This window comes from Hemiscyllium ocellatum, chromosome 19 (assembly GCF_020745735.1).
Source record: "Hemiscyllium ocellatum isolate sHemOce1 chromosome 19, sHemOce1.pat.X.cur, whole genome shotgun sequence".
Classification (NCBI taxonomy): Eukaryota; Metazoa; Chordata; class Chondrichthyes; order Orectolobiformes; family Hemiscylliidae; genus Hemiscyllium; species Hemiscyllium ocellatum.
In genome coordinates, this window is record NC_083419.1 from 61,802,774 (window position 1) to 61,821,872 (window position 19,099).

The 19,099-nt window shown below is 44.9% G+C and overlaps 1 protein-coding gene across 1 annotated transcript in view; it reads right to left on the reverse strand.

The window, feature by feature from the left end:
* tmtc1 (transmembrane O-mannosyltransferase targeting cadherins 1) overlaps nucleotides 1-19,099 on the reverse strand; it is a 171,973-nt gene that overhangs the window by 141,837 nt on the left and 11,037 nt on the right. Inside the window, exon 2 of the mRNA XM_060839995.1 lies at nucleotides 11,015-11,192. Coding sequence (XP_060695978.1) covers nucleotides 11,015-11,192 — 178 coding nt within the window. The remainder of the gene's footprint in view (nucleotides 1-11,014; nucleotides 11,193-19,099) is intronic.

The window sequence follows — 19,099 nt, forward strand, 5'->3', positions numbered from 1 at the left end:
TGTTGACGTGTTTCCAGTCAGACCATGACAACAGGGAAATCAGACGTTGTAAATTCTCACTGACTCACAGGATCGCAGCTACAAATTGACTGGGGCAGGGACTGTCAGAGCTCCCACATCTCCCTGCTGCCCAATCACTGGTGGCGGGCCCGGCTGTGTGGACAGGACAGGGACTAATTACAATGTGCTGGTGAGCAGGCGTCTGTGCCACTGCATACAGGGAAACGGGAAGAGAAGTGGTTGGACATGAACAAGCATGTGCACCTGTGTGGGCGTGAACGTGAGTGTGCACAGGGCGAGGATAACAGGGGCACATGTGAAATTGAGAGACAGCGAGAGACATACTGTGTGTGTGAGAGAGAGAGAGAGAAAGATGCACAGAGTAAGGGAAGGAGGGAAGAGAGACTGAATGGGGGAAGAGAGACTGAATGGGGGAAGAGAGTGAGTGTTCGGGGGGGGGGGTGAAGAGAGAAGAGAGAGAAAAGAGAGTTCGAGAGGGAGAAGAGAGTTCGGGAGGTGGAGGGGGGGAAGAGAGTGGGGGAAGAGGGAAGGGCGAGAGAGTGGGAAGGGGGAAAAAGAGTGGGGGGAAGGGGGAAAGAGAGTGGGGTGGGAAGAGAGGGGGGCAAGAGAGAGTGGGGGGAGAGAGAGAGAGAAAGAGAGAGAGAGAGAGAGAGAGAGAGAGAGAGAGAGGGGCAGGTGAGGGTGAACAGACAATGTGAGAGAGTGTATGAGAGCAAGTGTGGGAGCGTGCATTGAGTTCCACCATGGAAGGTAGAAATCGTGGCTGAAACGTCAGTAGCCAGTAACCATCACACATTATATTTACACTCATTCAGAAGCATTGTGCTTCTGTCTTGAAGTCTGGCCCTACACTGGGGGAAGCACATCTCCCACATTCAGCTCAGTTATTTATGCTGTGAATTAAATTCATTTTATCTTAAAGCTGCAAGTCCGAAACCCCTTGTGTAACGGAAGCCTCAGGGAGTGAATGAATCTTTTTTTGTCCCATTTGAAGTTGTCTGTTCAAAATTTGTTAAAAATGTATTTGCTATGGCATCCATGTTGTCAATATGGCCTTTCAGTAACCTTGCTGAGATATTGCTATGGAGCAGCCATGCTGCACGTAAATGGGAAAGTCAAGAGTCTTCATGCTTCTTGGCCAAGGGCCATGAGTTGGAGCAGCTCAGGTCATGACATAATGAACTGGGAGGACTGCAGATGCTGGAGATCAGAGTCGAGAGTGTGTTGCTGGAAAAACACAGCAGGTCAGGCAGCATCCGAAGAGCAGGAGAATCAACATTTCGGGCAAAAGCGCTTCATCAGGAATGTTATAATGATATAATGAACTGGTAAGCATATGAAATAACAGGTTTTGCAAAGTACTTTACAAGCAGATCCTCATATTTGTAAGTTGCACTGCATGTTAGAGTCATAGAGGTCTATGGCATAGAAAACAGCCCTTCAGCCCATCAAATCCGCACAGGTCAAAAAGCAGCAACTCACTATTCAAATCCCATTTTCCATCACTGGACCCAAAGTCTTGAACGGCCTTGGCATCCCAAGTGTAGATGCTGATCTACAATGAACTTTGATCATTCTAGACTGAACATTACACTGTATCATTGCTGACTTGATTTTGCTAGTATCTGGAGTCACATTCGTTTATAAGTCAAGGAAAATAGTTTGGGAGGCACTGACAAAGCCTGTCAGGCATGAACGGGAATGCAAAAGTTGACTTCCTGATAATACAGACATACAAACAGAAACCCCTTGAAGCCTGTATCTCAACTTCATGACGGGCCTTGGTATCCTGACCTAACAAAACCACAGGTCAGTCTTCAATGTTTGAATTGATCGAGAAGCAACAGCACCTTTTTTGGGGGGTGGGACAAGAGGGTCTTGGAGCCTGAGGATTTTGGAGAGCTGAACAGATATAATTTGTTTGTCACCTGTGTTACTTCGTTTACCTTAATGCAGGGTAGTATTGCAATTCGCCGATCCTAGATAATTCTGTCGGTAAACATCTCTCCGATCATTGAGGGATTCCCCCTTTAGGGACTGGACTCAAATTATGACAGAGAAACTAGCAGAGGGTTGGGGTTGGCGAGGGGGAGAATGGAATTGGGTAAGGGGGAGCTTGGGGCTTGTGGTGAAGGGTGGAAGAGATGATGGCACAACTTCATTGCCTCAAAAGAAAGGAACTAAAGGGTATTTTCAAAAAAGTGTTATTACCTTGAGATACAAATGGATGTGGCAATTTTATTGCAAAATCCTGCCAGAAGCAAGCAGTTTCTCTTCTGAGCTGAGCCGAGCTCCCTCGGGGAGTGTTCTACTCGCAGCAGTTTATTTCAGAGTCAGCACCATTCCCAGTGAGGACATTGAAAACATATTGGCAAAAACCATCCTTCATTATCTTTCAAAGCCTCTACTTCAGCAATACTCTCCCTATTGGCCACCGCTAGTCACACCTCCTTGGGGGTGGGGGGGGTCACCTTCTTTAATATCTGGTCCATCTCAAGGTGAATCCCATCCACACACAAACACTGCAGCATCTTACACTCAGCAAGCCATATGAAATTGTAGGATTTAACTCCGAAAAGTCTCTCTCCCTTTGCTATTTAGCCTATTCACCGAGGATCATCTGTTCTCTGTCAGCCTCCAATTTCAGTTCACCCGAATCCTCAAAGCTCACCGCTATTCATTTTCAATCTCAGTGAATCGTTAACATTTCTCACAGAACAACTGATGTTTAATTCAACACTCAATTCCCTGCAAGTCCTGAAATCCATTCCAACCAACCTTCTCTGTTCGAATCCAGTTCGAAACAGCAAAGGGGGAGAAACAAGGAAAGGGTCCACAGATTTGTTTGTTCCAAGAGTTAACACTTGGATATAATTAATATAAAGAATTACGAATGAAGCAGGTGCATGTCTCCTGTTTATACAGTAGATTTGACACCCATGGTATCTCAGCAATTGAGTGCTGGCAGGTGGGACGAGATTGGGTTGGGATATCTGGTCGGCATGGACAAGTTGGACCAAAGGGTCTGTTTCCCTGCTGTACACCTCTATGACTAAGTGACAGCTCATGCTGTTTTACAGCATGTCATCCCTTGGCATGAATAAAGGGAACTATGGAGCTATGAGGGAGGAGCTGGCCAAAGTTCAATGGTACAATACCTTAGCAGGGATGACAGTGGAGGAACAATGGCAGGTAGTTCTGGGTATAATGTAGAAGATGCAGGTTCAGTTCATTCCAAAAAGGAAGAAAGATCCTATGAGGAGGCAGGGGTGGCCGTGGCTGACGAGGGAAGTTAAGAAACATATAAAGTCAAAAGAGAAAAAGTATAACATAGCAAAGATGAGTGGAAAAACGGAAGACTAGGAAGCTTTTAAAGAACAACATAGGATTACTAAGAAGGAAATACGCAGAGAAAAAATGAGGTACGAAGGTAAACTGGCCAAAGATATAAAGGAGGATAGTAAAAACTTTTTTAGGTGTTTGAAAGGCAAAAAAATGGGCCCTTGAAGACAGAAACAGGGGAATATATTGCAGGGAACAAAGAAATGGCAGGAGAGTTGAATTGGTACTTCAGATGTGTTCACTGGGGAAGGTCACAAGCAAATGGAAACAAAGAGTAGTGATAAACGGCTCCCTTTCAGAATGGCAGGCGGTGACCAGTGGGGTACCGCAGGGATCAGTGCTGGGACTGCAGCTTTTTAACAACATATATTAATGATATAGAAGATGGTATTAATAGTAACATTAGCAAATTTGCTGATGATGGGTGGCAGGGTGAAATGTGAGGAGGATGTTAGGAGATTACAGGGTGACCTGGACAGGTTAGGTGAGTGGACAGATGCATAGCAGATGCAGTTTAATGTGGATAAATGTATGGTTATCCACTTTGGTGGCAAAAACAGGAAGGCCGACTACTACCTCAATGGAGTCAAGTTGGTAAAGGGGCAGTACAAAGAGATCTGCGTGTTCTTGTACATCAGTCAATGAAGGCAACATACAGGTACAGCAGGCAGTGAAGAAGGCTAATAGCATGCTGGCCTTCATAACAAGAGGGATCGAGTACAGAAGCAAAGAGGTTCTCCTGCAGCTGTACAGGGCCCTGGTGAGACTGCACCTGGAATATTATGTGCAGTTCTGGTCTCCAAATTTGAAGAAAGACATTCTGGCTATTGAGGGAGCGCAGCTTAGGTTCACGGAGTCAATTCCTGGAATGGCAGGACTATCTTATGTTGAAAGATTGTAGCGACTGGGCTTGTATACCCTTGAGTTTAGAAGGCTGAGAGGGGATCTGATTGAGATGTATAAGATTATTAAAGGACAAATGATTCTGAGTAAATCAAGATGGAGGACGGAAAAAATTTCTGGCTGTAAGAGCTGCTCCTTTTTTTGAGGTATTTTAGGTGCTGGAGGTGATTTCCTCGAATTCCAGGAGCAGAGATTACTGTTTTATATGCTGTTGCATTGTTTTGGAACTTTTTTTTCCAAAGTCAAAACAACAGCAGTTTTAAAAGGAACAGCAGACAAAGAAAGAACATGGTGAGGACAGTGCAGGAGACAGAGAGCGAGAAAACCTGCACAGTTACTGCCTTTGCTGTTTGAATTCGTGTATCGCTGGACAGCGGAGTGCATCTGGGAAAATTAACAAACAGTCAAATTCACAACTAATCTTGGAGGAAATGTTGGGCGAAGTTCACAGCACAGAATCAGATAAGTTAATTGTTGTTTTAAGTCTGTCCTAGAGAAAGACTACAGTAGTGGGTACAGTGGATTCTATCTTGATTATATGTTTTGGAGATAAGTCTCTTGATTAAACTTAAAATATAAGCCATAGCTATTAATTTAACCTGTAGCAGTGTTTGCAGAGGAATAAGACGGTGTTATTTTCTGGGTCTGTAAATTGTGAAGGAGGAAAAATGGCCTTTAATAGAGAGATATGCACCTCTTGTCAGATGTGGGAGTTTAAAGAGAATTTAAGGGTTACTGCGGATTATATCTGCCATAAATGCTGTTGGATGCGAATCTTATCAGATCGAGTGGATCGGTTGGAGAGACAAATAGAAGCGATGAGGAATTTGCAACAGCTACAGTATGTGATGGATGGCAGTTATAGATGGGGGGGGGGGGGGAAGAGAAGTCTCAGATACAGTCACATAGATGGGTTAACTCCAGGAAGGGTAAGAGAGGTAGGCAGCTAGTGCAGGAGTCTTTTGTGGATATACCCATTTCAAACAGGTATGCTGTTTTGGAAAATGTAGGGGGTGATGGATTCCCAGGGAAACGTAGCATGAACAGCCAAGTTTCTGGTATTGAGACTAGCTCTAATGCAACAAGGGATACGTCAGCTTCCAAGAGATCAGTTGTGTTAGGGAATTCTGTAGTCAGAGGTACAGACAGACGTTTCTGTGGCTAGCAGAGAAAAAGCAGAGAAAAAGAGAAAAAGGTGTGTTGTTGCAGAATGGTGCCAGGATCAAGGATGTCTCAGAGAGGGTGCAGAATGTTCTCACCGGGAGAGGGGCCAGCAGAGGTCATTGTCCATATTGGAACCAAGGACATTGGAAGGGAAAAGGTTGAGATTCTGAAGGGAGATTACAGAGAGTTAGGTAGAAAGTTAAAAAGGAGGTCCTCAAGGGTAGTAATATCTGGATTACTCCCAGTGCTACAAGCTAGTGAGGGCAGGAATAGGAGGATAGAGCAAATGAATGCATGGCTGAGGAGCTGGTGTATGGGAAAAGGATTCACATTTTTGGATCATTGGAATCTCTTCTGGGGTAGAAGTGACCTGTACAAGAAGGACGGATTGCACCGAAAAGGGGACTAATGTACTGGCATGGAAATTTGCTAGAACTGCTTAGGAGGATTTAAACTAGTAAGGTGGGGGGAGGGGGGGTGGGACCCAGGGAGATTGTGAGGAAAGATCTGAGACGGGTACAGTTGAGAACAGAAGTGAGTCAAACAGTCAGGGCAGGCAGGGACAAGGTAGGCCTAATAAATTAAACTTCATTTATTTCAATGCAAGGGGCCTAACAGGGACGGCAGATGAACTCAGGGCATGGTTAGGAACATGGGACTGGGATTCAAAGTTTGTGAGAAGATTTGTAGCTCGGGTGCTCGTTGTTGTGGTTCTGTTCGCCAAGCTGGGAATTTGTGTTGCAGACATTTCGTCCCCTGTCTAGGTGACATCCTCAGTGCTTGGGAGCCTCCTGTGACAACCGGAAGCGGCAGATTCAAACCACTACAAATGCCGGAGGAAAGATCACAGAAGCGCTTCACAGGAGGTTCCCAAGCACTGAGGATGTCACCTAGACAGGGGACGAAACGTCTGCAACACAAGTTCCCAGCTCGGCGAACAGAACCGCAACAATGGGACTGGGATATCATAGCAATTACGGAAACATGGCTCAGGGATGGGCAGGACTGGCAGCTGAATGTTCCAGGATACAAATGCTACAGGAAGGATAGAAAGGGAGGCAAAAGAGGAGGGGGGAGTGGCATTTTTGATAAGGGATAGCATTAGAGCTGTGCTGAGGGAGGATATTCCCGGAAATACATCCAGGGAAGTTATTTGGGTCGAACTGAGAAATAAGAAAGGGATGATCACCTTATTGGGATTGTATTATAGACCCCCCAATAGTCAGAGGGAAATTGAGAAACAAACTTGTAAGGAGATCTCAGCTATCTGTAAGAATAATATGATGGTTATGGTAGGGGAGTTTAACTTTCCAAACGTCGACTGGGACTGCCATAGTGTTAAAGGTTTAGATGGAGAGGAATTTGTTAAGTGTGTACAAGACAATTTTCTGATTCAGTATGTGGATGTACCTACTAGAGAAGGTGCAAAATTTGACCTACTCTTGGGAAATAAGACAGGGCAGGTGACTGAGGTGTCAGTGGGGGAGCACTTTGGGACCAGCGACCATAATTCTATTCGTTTTAAAATAGTGATGGAAAAGGATAGACCAGACATAAAGTTGAAGTTCTAAATTGGAGAAAGGCCAATTTTGACGGTATTAGGCAAGAACTTTCAAAAGCTGATTGGGGGCAGATGTTCGCAGGTAAAGGGATGGCTGGAAAATGGGAAGCCTTCAGAAATGAGATAACAAGAATCCAGAGAAAGTATATTCCTGTCAGGGTGAAAGGTAAGGCTGGTAGGTATAGGGAATGCTGGATGACTAAAGAAATTGAGGGTTTGGTTAAGAAAAAGAAGGAAGCATATGTCAGGTACAGACAGGATAGATCGAGTGAATCCTTAGAGTATAAAGAAAGGAGGAGTATACTTAAGAGGGAAATCAGGAGGGAAAAACAGGGACATGAGACAGCTTTGGCAAATAGAATTAAGGAGAGTCCAAAGGGTTTTTACAAATATATTAAGGACAAAAGGGTAACTAGGGAGAGAATAGGGCCCCTCAAAGACCAGCAAGGCAGTCTTTGTGTGGAGCCACAGAAAATGGGGGAGATACTAAATGAATATTTGGCATCAGTATTGACTGTGGAAAGGATATGGAAGATATAGACTGTAGGGAAATAAATGGTGACATCTTGCAAAATGTCCATATTACAGAGGAGAAAGTGCTGGATGTCTTGAAACGGTTAAAGGTGGATAAATCCCCAGGACCTGATCAGGTGTACCCGAGAACTCTATGGGAAGCTAGAGAAGTGATTGCTGGGCCTCTTGCTGAGATATTTGTATCATCGATAGTCACAGGTGAAGTGCCGGAGGTTGGCAAACGTGGTGCCACTGTTTAACAAGGGTGGTAAAGACAAGCCAGGGAACTATAGACCAGTGAGCCTGGCGTCGGTGGTGGGCAAGTTGTTGGAGGGAATCCTGAGGGACAGGATCTACATGTATTTGGAAAGGCAAGGACTGATTCAGGATAGTCAACATGGCTTTGTGCGTGGGAAATCATATCTCTCAAACTTGATTGAGTTTTTTGATGAAATAACAAAGATGATCGATGAGGGCAGAGCAGTAGATGTGATCTATATGGATTTCAGTAAGGCGTTCGACAAGGTTCCCCATGGGAGACTGGTTAGCAGGGTTAGATCTCACGGAATACAGGGAGAACTAGCCATTTGGATACAGAACTGGCTCAAAAGTAGAAGACACAGGGTGGTGGTGAAGGGTTGTTTTTCACGCTGGAGGCCTGTGACCAGTGGAGTGCCACAAGGATCGATACTGGGCCCTCTACTTTTGGTCATTTACATAAATGATTTGGATGGGAGCATGATAGGTACAGTTAGTAAGTTTGCAGATGACACCAAAATTGGAGGTGTAGTGGACAACGAAGAGGGTTACCTCAGATTACAACAGGATCTTGACCAGATGGGCCAATGGGCTGAGAAGTGGCAGATGGAGTTTAATTCAGATAAATGCGAGGTGCTGCATTTTGGGAAAGCAAGTCTTCGCAGGTCTTATACACTTAATGGAGAAAGTGAGGTCTGCAGATGCTGGATATCAGAGCTGATAATGTGTTGCTGGAAAAGCGCAGCAGGTCAGGCAGCATCCAAGGAACAGCAGAATCGACGTTTCAGGCATGAGCCCTTCTTCAGGACCCTTCAGCCCATTCCTGAAGAAGGGCTCATGCCCGAAACGTCGACTCTCCTGGTCCTTGGATGCTGCCTGACCTGCTGCGCTTTTCCAGCAACACATTTTCAGCTCTTATACACTTAATGGTAAGGTCCTAGGGAGCGTTCTGAACAAAGAGACCTTGGAATGCGGGTTCATAGCTCCTTGAAAGTGGAGTCACAGGTAGATAGGATAATGATGATGATGTTTGGTATGCTTTCCTTTATTGGTCAGAGTATTGAGTACAGGAGTTGGGAGGTCATGTTGCAGCTGTACAGGACATTGGTTAGGCCACTGTTGGAATTCATGCGTGCAATTCTGGTCTCCTACTTTTTGGAAGGATGTTGTGAAACTTGAAAGGGTTCAGAAAAGATTTACAAGGATGTTGCCAGAGTTGGAGGAGCTGAGCTGTAGGGAGAGGCTGAACAGGCTGGGGCTGTTTCCCCTGGAGCGTCGGAGGCTGAGGGATGACCTTATAGAGGTTTACAAAATTATGAGGGGCATGGATAGGATAAATAGGCAAAGTCTTTTCCCTAGGGTTGGGGAGTCCAGAACTAGAGGGCATAGGTTTAGGGTGAGAGGGGAAAGATATAAAAGAGACCTAAGGGGCAACTTTTTCACACAGAGGTTGGTATGTGTATGGAATGAGTTGCCAGAGGAAGTGGTGGAGGCTGGTACAATTGTAACATTTAAAAGGCATTTGGATGGGTATATGAAAGGAAGGGTTTGGAGGGATACAGGCCGGGTGCTAGCAGGTGGGACTAGATTGGGTTGGGGTATCTGGTCAGCATGGACGGGTTGGACCGAAGGGTCTGTTTCCATGCTGTACATCTCCATGACTCTATGATTGGACACTCTAGAGGCAGGAAACATGTTTCTACTGATGGGTGAGTCCCAAACCAGAGGACACAGCTTAAAAATAAGTGGTAGGCCATTTAGTTCAGAAATGAGGAGAAACTTCTTCACCCAGAGAGTGGTGGCTGTGTGGAATGCTCTACCCCAGAGTGGAGGCCCAGTCTCTGGATTCATTTAAGAAAGAATTGGATAGAGCTCTCAAGAATAGTGGAATCAAGGGTTATGGAGATAAGGCAGGGACAGGATACTGATTGAGGATGATCAGCCATGTTCATAATGAAGGGTGGTGCTGGCTCAAAGGGCAGAATGGCCTACTCCTGCACCTATTGTCTATTTATCTTTTCGGTTTAATGCTGAGTAACCATCAGCATTGAGAAGCACCGGGAGAATGAAGGGGTAGTCATTTGCATGTGAATGAATCAGTCAGAGGGGTGGTGCTGATGATCCACCACAACCCTTTGTAATAATACTTCATCTCACACCATCCACTCACCTTTCCACTTCTGCCTCGTTCATGCACTTTCAAAATTCCTCTTTATGTTAGCACGCGAGATTTGCCTCAGCTTCTCCAGTGGCAAAGTGTGCTACACTCCCACAGCCTGAGTAAAGACATTTCTCCTAGTCTTTATCATAGAGACGTTGGAGTGCAGGTTCATAGTTCCTTGAAAGTGGAGTCGCAGGTAGATAGGATAGCGAAGGCAGTGTTTGGTGTGCTTTCCTTTATTGGTCAGAGTATTGAGTACAGGAGTTGGGAGGTCATGTTGCAGCTGTACAAGACATTGGTCAGGCCACTGTTGGAATATTGCGTGCAATGCTGGTCTCCTTCCTATTGGAAAGATGTTGTGAAACTTGAAAAGGGTTCAGAAAAGATTTACAAGGATGTTGCCAGGGTTGGAGGATCTGAGCTATAGGGAGAGGCTGAAGAGGCTGGGACTGTTTTCCCTAGAGCATCGGTGGCTGAGGGGTGACCTTATAGGGATTTATAATATCATGAGGGGCATGGATAGGATAAATAGACAAAGTCTTTTACCTGGGGTGAGTGAGTCTAGAACTAGAGGACATAGGTTTAGGGTGAGAGGGAAAAGATATAAAAGAGACCTAAGAGGCAACTTTTTCACATAGAGGGTGGTATGTGTATGGAATGAGCTGCCAGAGGATGTGGAGGAGGCTGGTACAATTGCAGCATTTAAAAGGCATTTGGAGGGTATATGAAAGGAAGGGTTTTGAGGGATACAGGCCGGATGCTGGCAGGTGGGACTAGATCGGGTTGGGATATCTGGTCAGCATGGACGGGTTGGACCAAAGGGTTTGTTTCCATGCTGTACATCTCTATGACTCTACGACAATGGGAAAATGCTGAAAAGCATTGGAAGATATCAGACGATGGGGACAAAGCACAAAACTAGATTGCTCTACTGGTAAGGAGTTGGCACAGATGCAACCCTTCTGTGTTGTAAACTTTTCAGGGCCTATTAACCCAGGAACAGGCCGTATGGTTGCACTACACACACACACACACACACACACACACACACAATCAGATGCTACTCCTGAAAGACTCAATTAGCTACTTACAGCTTCGGTATGAACAGGGTGTACGGCGAAGAGAACGGCTGCTAAGAACGCCTGGCGACGGTCTCGGAACACAGCCTTGTCACACGTGTAGAACAACAATGAGGTCACGGTGCAGTGCAAGCTTAGATTGACCACATGGAAGTACAATGGAGTCATGCCACCCAGCAGGATGTTCAACCTGGATAAAAGACACATCCAAAGCAAAAGGTACAAAAACTTCATTAGTGTACAGAATCACATTGCACACCACAGTGACAGGCCATTTGGCACAACTGCTCTAAGTTTGCACTTATGTCTCCTCCCCTACCATGTCACCACATCCTAGCAGCATTTTCTCCATTTGTTTATAGTTTCTCCTTAAAAAACTCTCTCTCTGTGTTACTCATCTCGACTATCCTGTGACTTATTGGTTGCTACATCCTTACCACAACCTGGCTAAAGGTTTATTGTCTGCTAAGTTATTCTCTTTGCCTCCCTCAGTCTTAAGGATGAGGAGGCCATTCAGCCCTCAAGCTTGCTGCATCATTCAACCTCCATGTTCGATCTGCACCTCCAACCCCATTTAATCCTGTCCTACACATTAACAGCGCAGAGGTGGAATGAGTGGAGTGTGTCAAGCTCCTGGGAGTGGTCATCCACAACTAGCTTTCTTGGACTCTTCATGTGGATGCACTGGTTACAAAAGCCCAATAATGTCTCTTCCTCAAACAGCTGACGAAATTTGGCATAATGGTGAATACCCTTGCCAACTTTTATAGGTGTGCGATCGAGGGCATTCTGTCTGGATGTATCACTACCTGGTACGGTAACTGCACCATTCAAGATTGGAGACGGTCACAGAGAGTGGCGAACTCGGCCCGGGCAATCACAAAGGCGAACATCCCCTCAAAAGAATCCACCTCCCAGGCCCGCTGTCAAGGAAAGGCTGCCAGTATTCTCAAAGATCCATCCCACCCTGACAATGTGTTTCTACAACCTCTGCCATCAGGGAGAAGGTACAGAATCCTGAACACATGCACCAGCCAGCTTCGAAACAGTTTCTACCTTACTGTTGTTAGAATAGTGAATGGACTTTCAAACTCTTAGCGTTCGCCTGTACCTGGGTTTTTGCTTTTGCCGCTGTTTACCTATTATTTACTTGTCTGCACTACTTAACTCTGTGATGTGCCTGTATTGCTCACAAGACAAAGCTTTTCTCGGTGCCTTGGTACACGTGACAATAAATTCAATTCAATTCTTGGAGCTAAACTAAATAAAATTAAACAAATTTAAATGCTGAAAACACCAGGAGTCCACAAGCTTTCTGGTGTGTAAACTGTACTGTCCAATGCTTAAACCACTCACCACATTAATTTAATAATATAATGTTTGTTGGAGTCAACTTTCAAGGGATGCGAGTGGGAGTATTTCACCGCAGGAGGATCTTGGGGAAAGAGGGAATGGGAGTCTACCCACACCAGGAATCATGGGTAAAAGGGGAGGGGAGTGGGAATCCATCCATACCGGGAATCCTGGCTAAAGTGGGGAGTGGGAATCTATCCACACCCAATATGCTGTTGGGAGGGGCTCAGGATGGGCTGGTGGTGCCTGGATGTGGAAGCATGCGCTTTCTGGATCTATCACCAGCTGACAGAGCGGATTGTCTAAGTTAGCACATCCACACGCCCTGTTGTAAAAACATGTCACGAAATTGTCTAAGTTGTCCAAACCACACTTCACCCTCTGGTTAAAAAGCAAAGCAGCTGCTGACATTCAGACACCCAGCACAGGGAAAGGGGCAGGGCAGCATCTCCCGACTGCTCTGACCAGCGTCAGAAACAGACTCACCCAGGGGCTTTCAGATTTATATTTTATAACTGGAACCAAACACCAGCCCGGCACACGTTAATTTGAAGTAGTCAAAGAGTGTGGTGATGGAAAAGCACAGTTGACTCTGACTCCAGCATCTGCAGTCCTCACTTACTCCTATTTCATTTGAAGTAGCCAGCTTATAATTACTCGTTTGAAAATGTGTTGCTGGTTAAAGCACAGCAGGTCAGGCAGCATCCAAGGAATAGGAAATTCGACGTTTCGGGCATAAGCCCCTGATGAAGGGCTTATGCCCGAAACATCGAATTTCCTATTCCTTGGATGCTGCCTGACCTGCTGTGCTTTAACCAGCAACACATTTTCAACTGTGATCTCCAGCATCTGCAGACCTCATTTTTAACCAAAGCTTATAATTACTCCCCCACATCCCCCCAGACTCAGCACATCACCAACTGGTGCACAGTCAGAAGATGGGAATCATGACATTTGTTGCAACACGGAGAGAGCAAGCTTTGTGTCATTCAAACAACATATTTGCAAACACTTTATGATAAATGCTGTACTAATACTGTGCATTGGTCCAGTGTCTCCTCTTCCCACAGCATTTTCTTTGGAAAATGTCCAACTGGTACAGTATCTGGAGGACAGAAGTCTAGGGTCACAAACTCCAGGATGAATGTTGCTCTGGAATATTTCTCCCTTCTAAAGGCAGTTATCCACTAAGCCAGCTAGTGATCCCTGGGTGTCCCAAGTTTCTCTAGTTTTCCAGCTTCTCTAAGTCTTCAGGAAATGCCTTCTTGCAAAAGGTGCAACCATCATGAGTGGGTCAGAGTTGATGGATCTCCTAGTCTTTAGACCCCTATCATTTTCCTATGGGGAACATCAATAGCAAAGAGGAGATGGGTAACTATACTTTGGCCTCTCCGGTTCTCCTCTCTCTTCTATTCAACCATTTAATACCTGCACCATTGGCTTTCCATCCATGCTGGATCATTCTACATTTGGCCAACTGGTTATTCTTGAAGGAAACAAATATAGCTTCCACCCCCCGCCCCCTCACCACCCCCAGAAAGCCTTTCTCTTTTCCTGAAGCTTACATGTACATGTTTTGGGGATTTTTCTTTTGGTAATTCATAGGCTGTGGGCATTGCTCGCTGGATCAGCATTTATTCTCAAACCCTAATTTCACAGAGGGCAGCTGGAGTCAATCTAGGCCAGACCACATAAGAATGACACATTTCCTTCCCTGACGGACCAACAGTGAACTAGATTTATTAAAAATTGCCATATTTGGCAGTAGACATGTGCTTGCTATTAGGCTAGCTTTCTTTCTCCCTTATACTAGGTTATTATTGAATGAAAATTCGACTATCTGCCATGGTGGCAATAGAACCGTTGACCCCAGAACATTGGCATAGGCTTTTATGGAGTCATAGAGATGTACAGCACGGAACCAGACCCTTCGGTCCAACCCGTTCACGCTGACCAGATATCCCAACCCAATCTAGTCCAACCTGCCAGCACCTGGCCCATATCCCTCTAAACCCTTCCTATTCATATACCCATCCAAATGTCTTTTGAATGTTGCAATTGTACCAGCCTCCACCGCTTTCTCTGGCAGCTCATTCCATACATGTACCACCCTCTGCGTGAAAACGTTGCCAGATAGGTCTCTTTTATATCTTTCCCCTCTCACTCTAAACTCATGCCCTCTAGTTCTGGACTCCCCAGCCCCAGGGAAAAGACTTTGCCTATTTATCCTATTCATGCCCCTCATGATTTTATAAACCTCTATAAGGTCACCCCTCAGCCTCTGACGCTCCAGAGAAAACAGCCCCAGCCTGTTCAGCCTCTCCATATAGCTCAGATCCTCCAACCGTGCCAACATCCTTGTAAATGTTTATTAACCACTTTCAATTTTCACATCTTTCTGATAGGAAGGAGACCAGAATTGCACGCAATATTCCAACAGTGACCTAACTAATGTCCTGTACAGCCGCAGCATGACCTCCCAACTCCTGTACTCAATACTCTGACCAATAAAGGAATGCATATTTAATGCCTTCTTCACTATCCTATCTACCTGTGACTCCACTTTCAAGGAGCTATGAACCTGCACTCCAAGGTCTCTTTGTTCAGCAACACTCCCTAGGTCCTTAAAATGTATAAAGCCACTAAGATTTGCTTTCCCAAAACACAGCACCTCACATTTAATCTAGATTAAACTCCATCTGCCACTTCTTAGCCCATTGGCCCATCTTTTGGATTGCTAGTCCAGCAACATTACCATTCTGCCAGGGCCTCCCCCTGAGGAATTAAGAAGGATAAGCATTTATGTATCTCTATCATTGTTCAGTTATAGATGCCTGTTTGCATGTTGTCCAGGTAACCATGTGATACCGTGACGCAGAATGGTGGGACATTACGTCTCGCCCCATCTCCATGCGAATGCACCTTTCCTGCAAGAGTTACTTGTCAGTAGTTTGTCCTTTCCAGGGGGTATCAACCCAGGACACCAGGCCAACTCCCCCATCGCCACTGCAGCCGAAGCTTGCTAAGGTCAGCACATACCCATTCAGTGCTGTGCCCAGCCTCTGTCAAAGTAACCCAATGGCCCACTAAGATAGCTGGCTGAGGATTACAATTCTTAAATGCCATCTTTTAAAAAGTGGTGTAGGAACAAGGACTACAAACCAGCACTCCAGTTGTAACCACACTCTCTGCTGGAGAATGCACGTGCTAAACCACCAAACGCCAAGCAGTTGTGTAAGCCCAGCCCCTGAATGTACACTCGGACAAAGGTCACAGAGATTAAAAGGTGGACTATTGCAGAGATCATGGCCTGGCGAGTGAGCCATCTCCTGACATTGTCTGGGTTGTGAGGTGTGAATGGGAAAATCGGGAGAAAAACAAACAGTGAATTATCTTTGAAGACAGAAAAGCTGTTATTTCTGTAAAGTTGGAAAAGGATTCGGAATCTAAGCTACCCAATCAAGATTCATATTTCCCTGCAAGCTATGGGTTTGGAATATTTTATTGATTATATGCTGGAAAAATGAAGCAAACACCAGGCTCCGGGAGACAGTGACCAAATGACCGAATCATCTCTTGTCTTCGAGGACCTCACTGCTTCTCCAGTTGTAGCATCAGGTATACTTCTGTATTCTTCATCTCGACACGGATGGCCGTGATTTCATCAACAGCCTAAAGATTCCTCCCCAAGCCTCACTGCATCTCCCTCCTCCTTTTAAAGTGTTACTTTGCGCCCACCTCTTTGTCCAGACATTTGATCGACAGCCGCAGATCAACCATCCCACTATCTCCAGATCTGGCTCACAGAGTCACATTTTGGTGTCTGACCACACTCCTGTGTAGAGCCGTGGAGCATTTTATTCTGTCAAAAGGTGCTACTGAAATGCAAGCTGTTGTGGTTGTTGCAACCTGGCTGTTTATCAAAAGAGAACGGCTTTTCAAAGGACAGGCACAGAGATGTCCAGACCAAGGATAAATCTGCAAGATGCACTGAAACTGGCAACAAATATCTATCCTCTCGCTTTTCTGATGCAAATAAGAACTCAGCTACGTTCGGTAGCGCACGATGGAATTATCCAGAACCCAAACTGATATAGAGAGATGTCATGCACACTGTCAATGAGAATTCCCGTTTCATTCAGGAGAACATCCAGAACCATGATAATGGCCAGCAACAATCCTAAAAATATACGATCCTGGCTAAGGAGCACACTGTACTCTGGCCACACTATTTCACAAGGCACAACATTAAATAAAAATACTTCTTCCAGTTACCAAGATGATCAAACAAATATCTCAATTCTATCAGGTTTTTTAAACAATTAGATTGATCCAAAACTATTCTCAATAAACATAATTATAGGTTTATGATCGAAGCAAAAAAATTATCTAATGACAATGCAATAACTGCTTTACACAATTAACATACTTAGTCAATGATACAGGTATATAAATGCTTATCTACCTCCAATTCCCAGTGGTAGAATGGTAATGTTGCTGAACGAGTAATTCAAAAGCCCAGTTTTACGTTCTGGGGTCAAGGGTTAAAATGGCAGATGGTATCATTGTTATTCAATAAAAGTCCAAAATTGGGGGGTGGTGGTGGTCCCGAAGATAGCCTAATAGCAACCATGTAACTACTGCCAATTGTCATTTAAAAGAAATGTAGTTCACTATTGTGTGTCCGGGAAGGTAATCGATCATCCTTACCTGGTCTGGTCTCCATGGGACTCCAGACCTTAAATGCCCAGAGGGCAGTTTAGGGTTGGAAAATAAATGCTGGTCCAGCCAACATTGCCACAGTCTGTGAGCAAACAAAGTGAAAAACTGCAAAACATACACATGCAAGCTTCAGGAAATGAGAAAGAACAAATAATATATTTCTCAGAGACTGGTTTTCTGAAAAAAGAAACACGCTGTACTTTCTACAAGTATAACCAATTGGCTAAAGTGTAGAGTGTTCCAGAATCTATTGCTCTAATGTTCTGGTTGATGTGGTCACGTCGCTCATCAGGCACAGTGTCTCTGAAATCGTACAAACACAGCTTGCTCAGGAATTATAGTCTTAAGATGTTCTTCAGTCATGCCATCAAAAGAACAAATAGGCTTAATTCTGAACTAAGGAGGGTTTTCGTTTCTGAAGTGAGTGAGACCAGCTGGGTAGCTGGTTCTTCAGCTGCTTAAAAAAAATAATTTCTAATGGCCACAGTAAAATTTCAAAGCCTCCTTTCCACGGAAGCATAAAACTTGAAATAAATCAAATTGCCAAACACTTTTCAAAACTGATATCCTCCAAGCATTTTTAAATATAAAGAGTCTTCATAATAATACTTTATGGATAAAATTTGTAAAAGCAAATTTCATATTAAAAAATTATAAACAAAATATTATAAAAATATTTCAACATGAATCTTACAGAATTTGCAATAAAATTCAATTTATCTCTGAAGCACGCTCCACTCAATTGGACTGTAATAGGCTTAATATTTACAAAGCACATTCTATATCAAGCATATGACCTCAGGACAAAAGATTTCAAATGGGATATTACAGAATGTGCAGTAGAATTGAAATATTTCTCAGTGCATTACTGCCTACTATCAAGCGTCTCAATACATTTTCAATCCTCTTGGTTTTCACAATGTACTTTCCTTGTGGGGCATGTTTTACTCCAAAGTTTCCAGTCCCTCTGTGTAGTATGGCTGAAAGGACTTGGGCCTTTTGCACTGGGCCTCCACAGCAGCTGCAACAACCTATAAGGCATCATCCCTCAGCACACAGTCGTGGGCCTTGGGACATGCCAATGTGCAACATTCGATTGAGGACTTTATGCATTGGAGGAGCAGTATGTTCCGGGAAGGCCAGGAAGATTCAGGCAAACCGAAGACCAATAGAGCGGACAATACTTCAGGTGCAGTTGACGTTTGCCCCCGGGAGCAGCCAGAGAGCAGCGAGTCCTGATTCACCGATCTTCCCCAGAACTGGCCATGACAAAAGCTGCAGCACTCTCTCCAGACCTCGCTTGCCAAAGGAGTATTCCACAAAACAATCTCCTCCCCCAACTTACAGCCATTTGAGGGAGTTGAAGGGAGAAGGAAGGGGGTCTCTGGGTGAGTAGGGAGCATCTGACGTGAAGGGCATCTCCCACCACCACCCAGGTCACATCCTGGTGCTACTTTTAAACTCCTGGCGATGAGCAGCTCTGTCAAGTGACTTTGGCAGTCTGCTCAGGGCATCACCCAGGTGGAGTCATCACCTTGATTCCCCACACAGCCTTGAGGACATTACATACTGTCTGATGGACTTGTGGTTGAAGGTTTTTTCCTTCTGTACAGATGGCAACTATTTGGAGTACCCTGCAGCAACGTGATCAGACCCCATCCTTCACAACACTGGGGACAGGTAGAACCTCAGTACGTAGTGACCCTTGGTGTTTGCATACTAAAAGGTCTATGCCCAGCATGATGCAGATGTACACAGAAGTGGCTGATACTGGGTATATTTTTATCAAGTTGGTCAGCGTGTATGTACAGGCTTTTATATCATGTCCCCTGCAAATGCACCTCTTTTTAATCTCCAGACAAGATGGAAGATGGAGCTGGAGACTGCCACTGTACAGCAGCAAGGAATAAGCTAGATCTATGCCACATACAGCAACACAGAGGGCCGCACTGAAAACAACAAGCCCTGGAGACCACAGTGAGTCAGACAGCATCCACGGCCCTACAGAGTGCCTCCCACCTT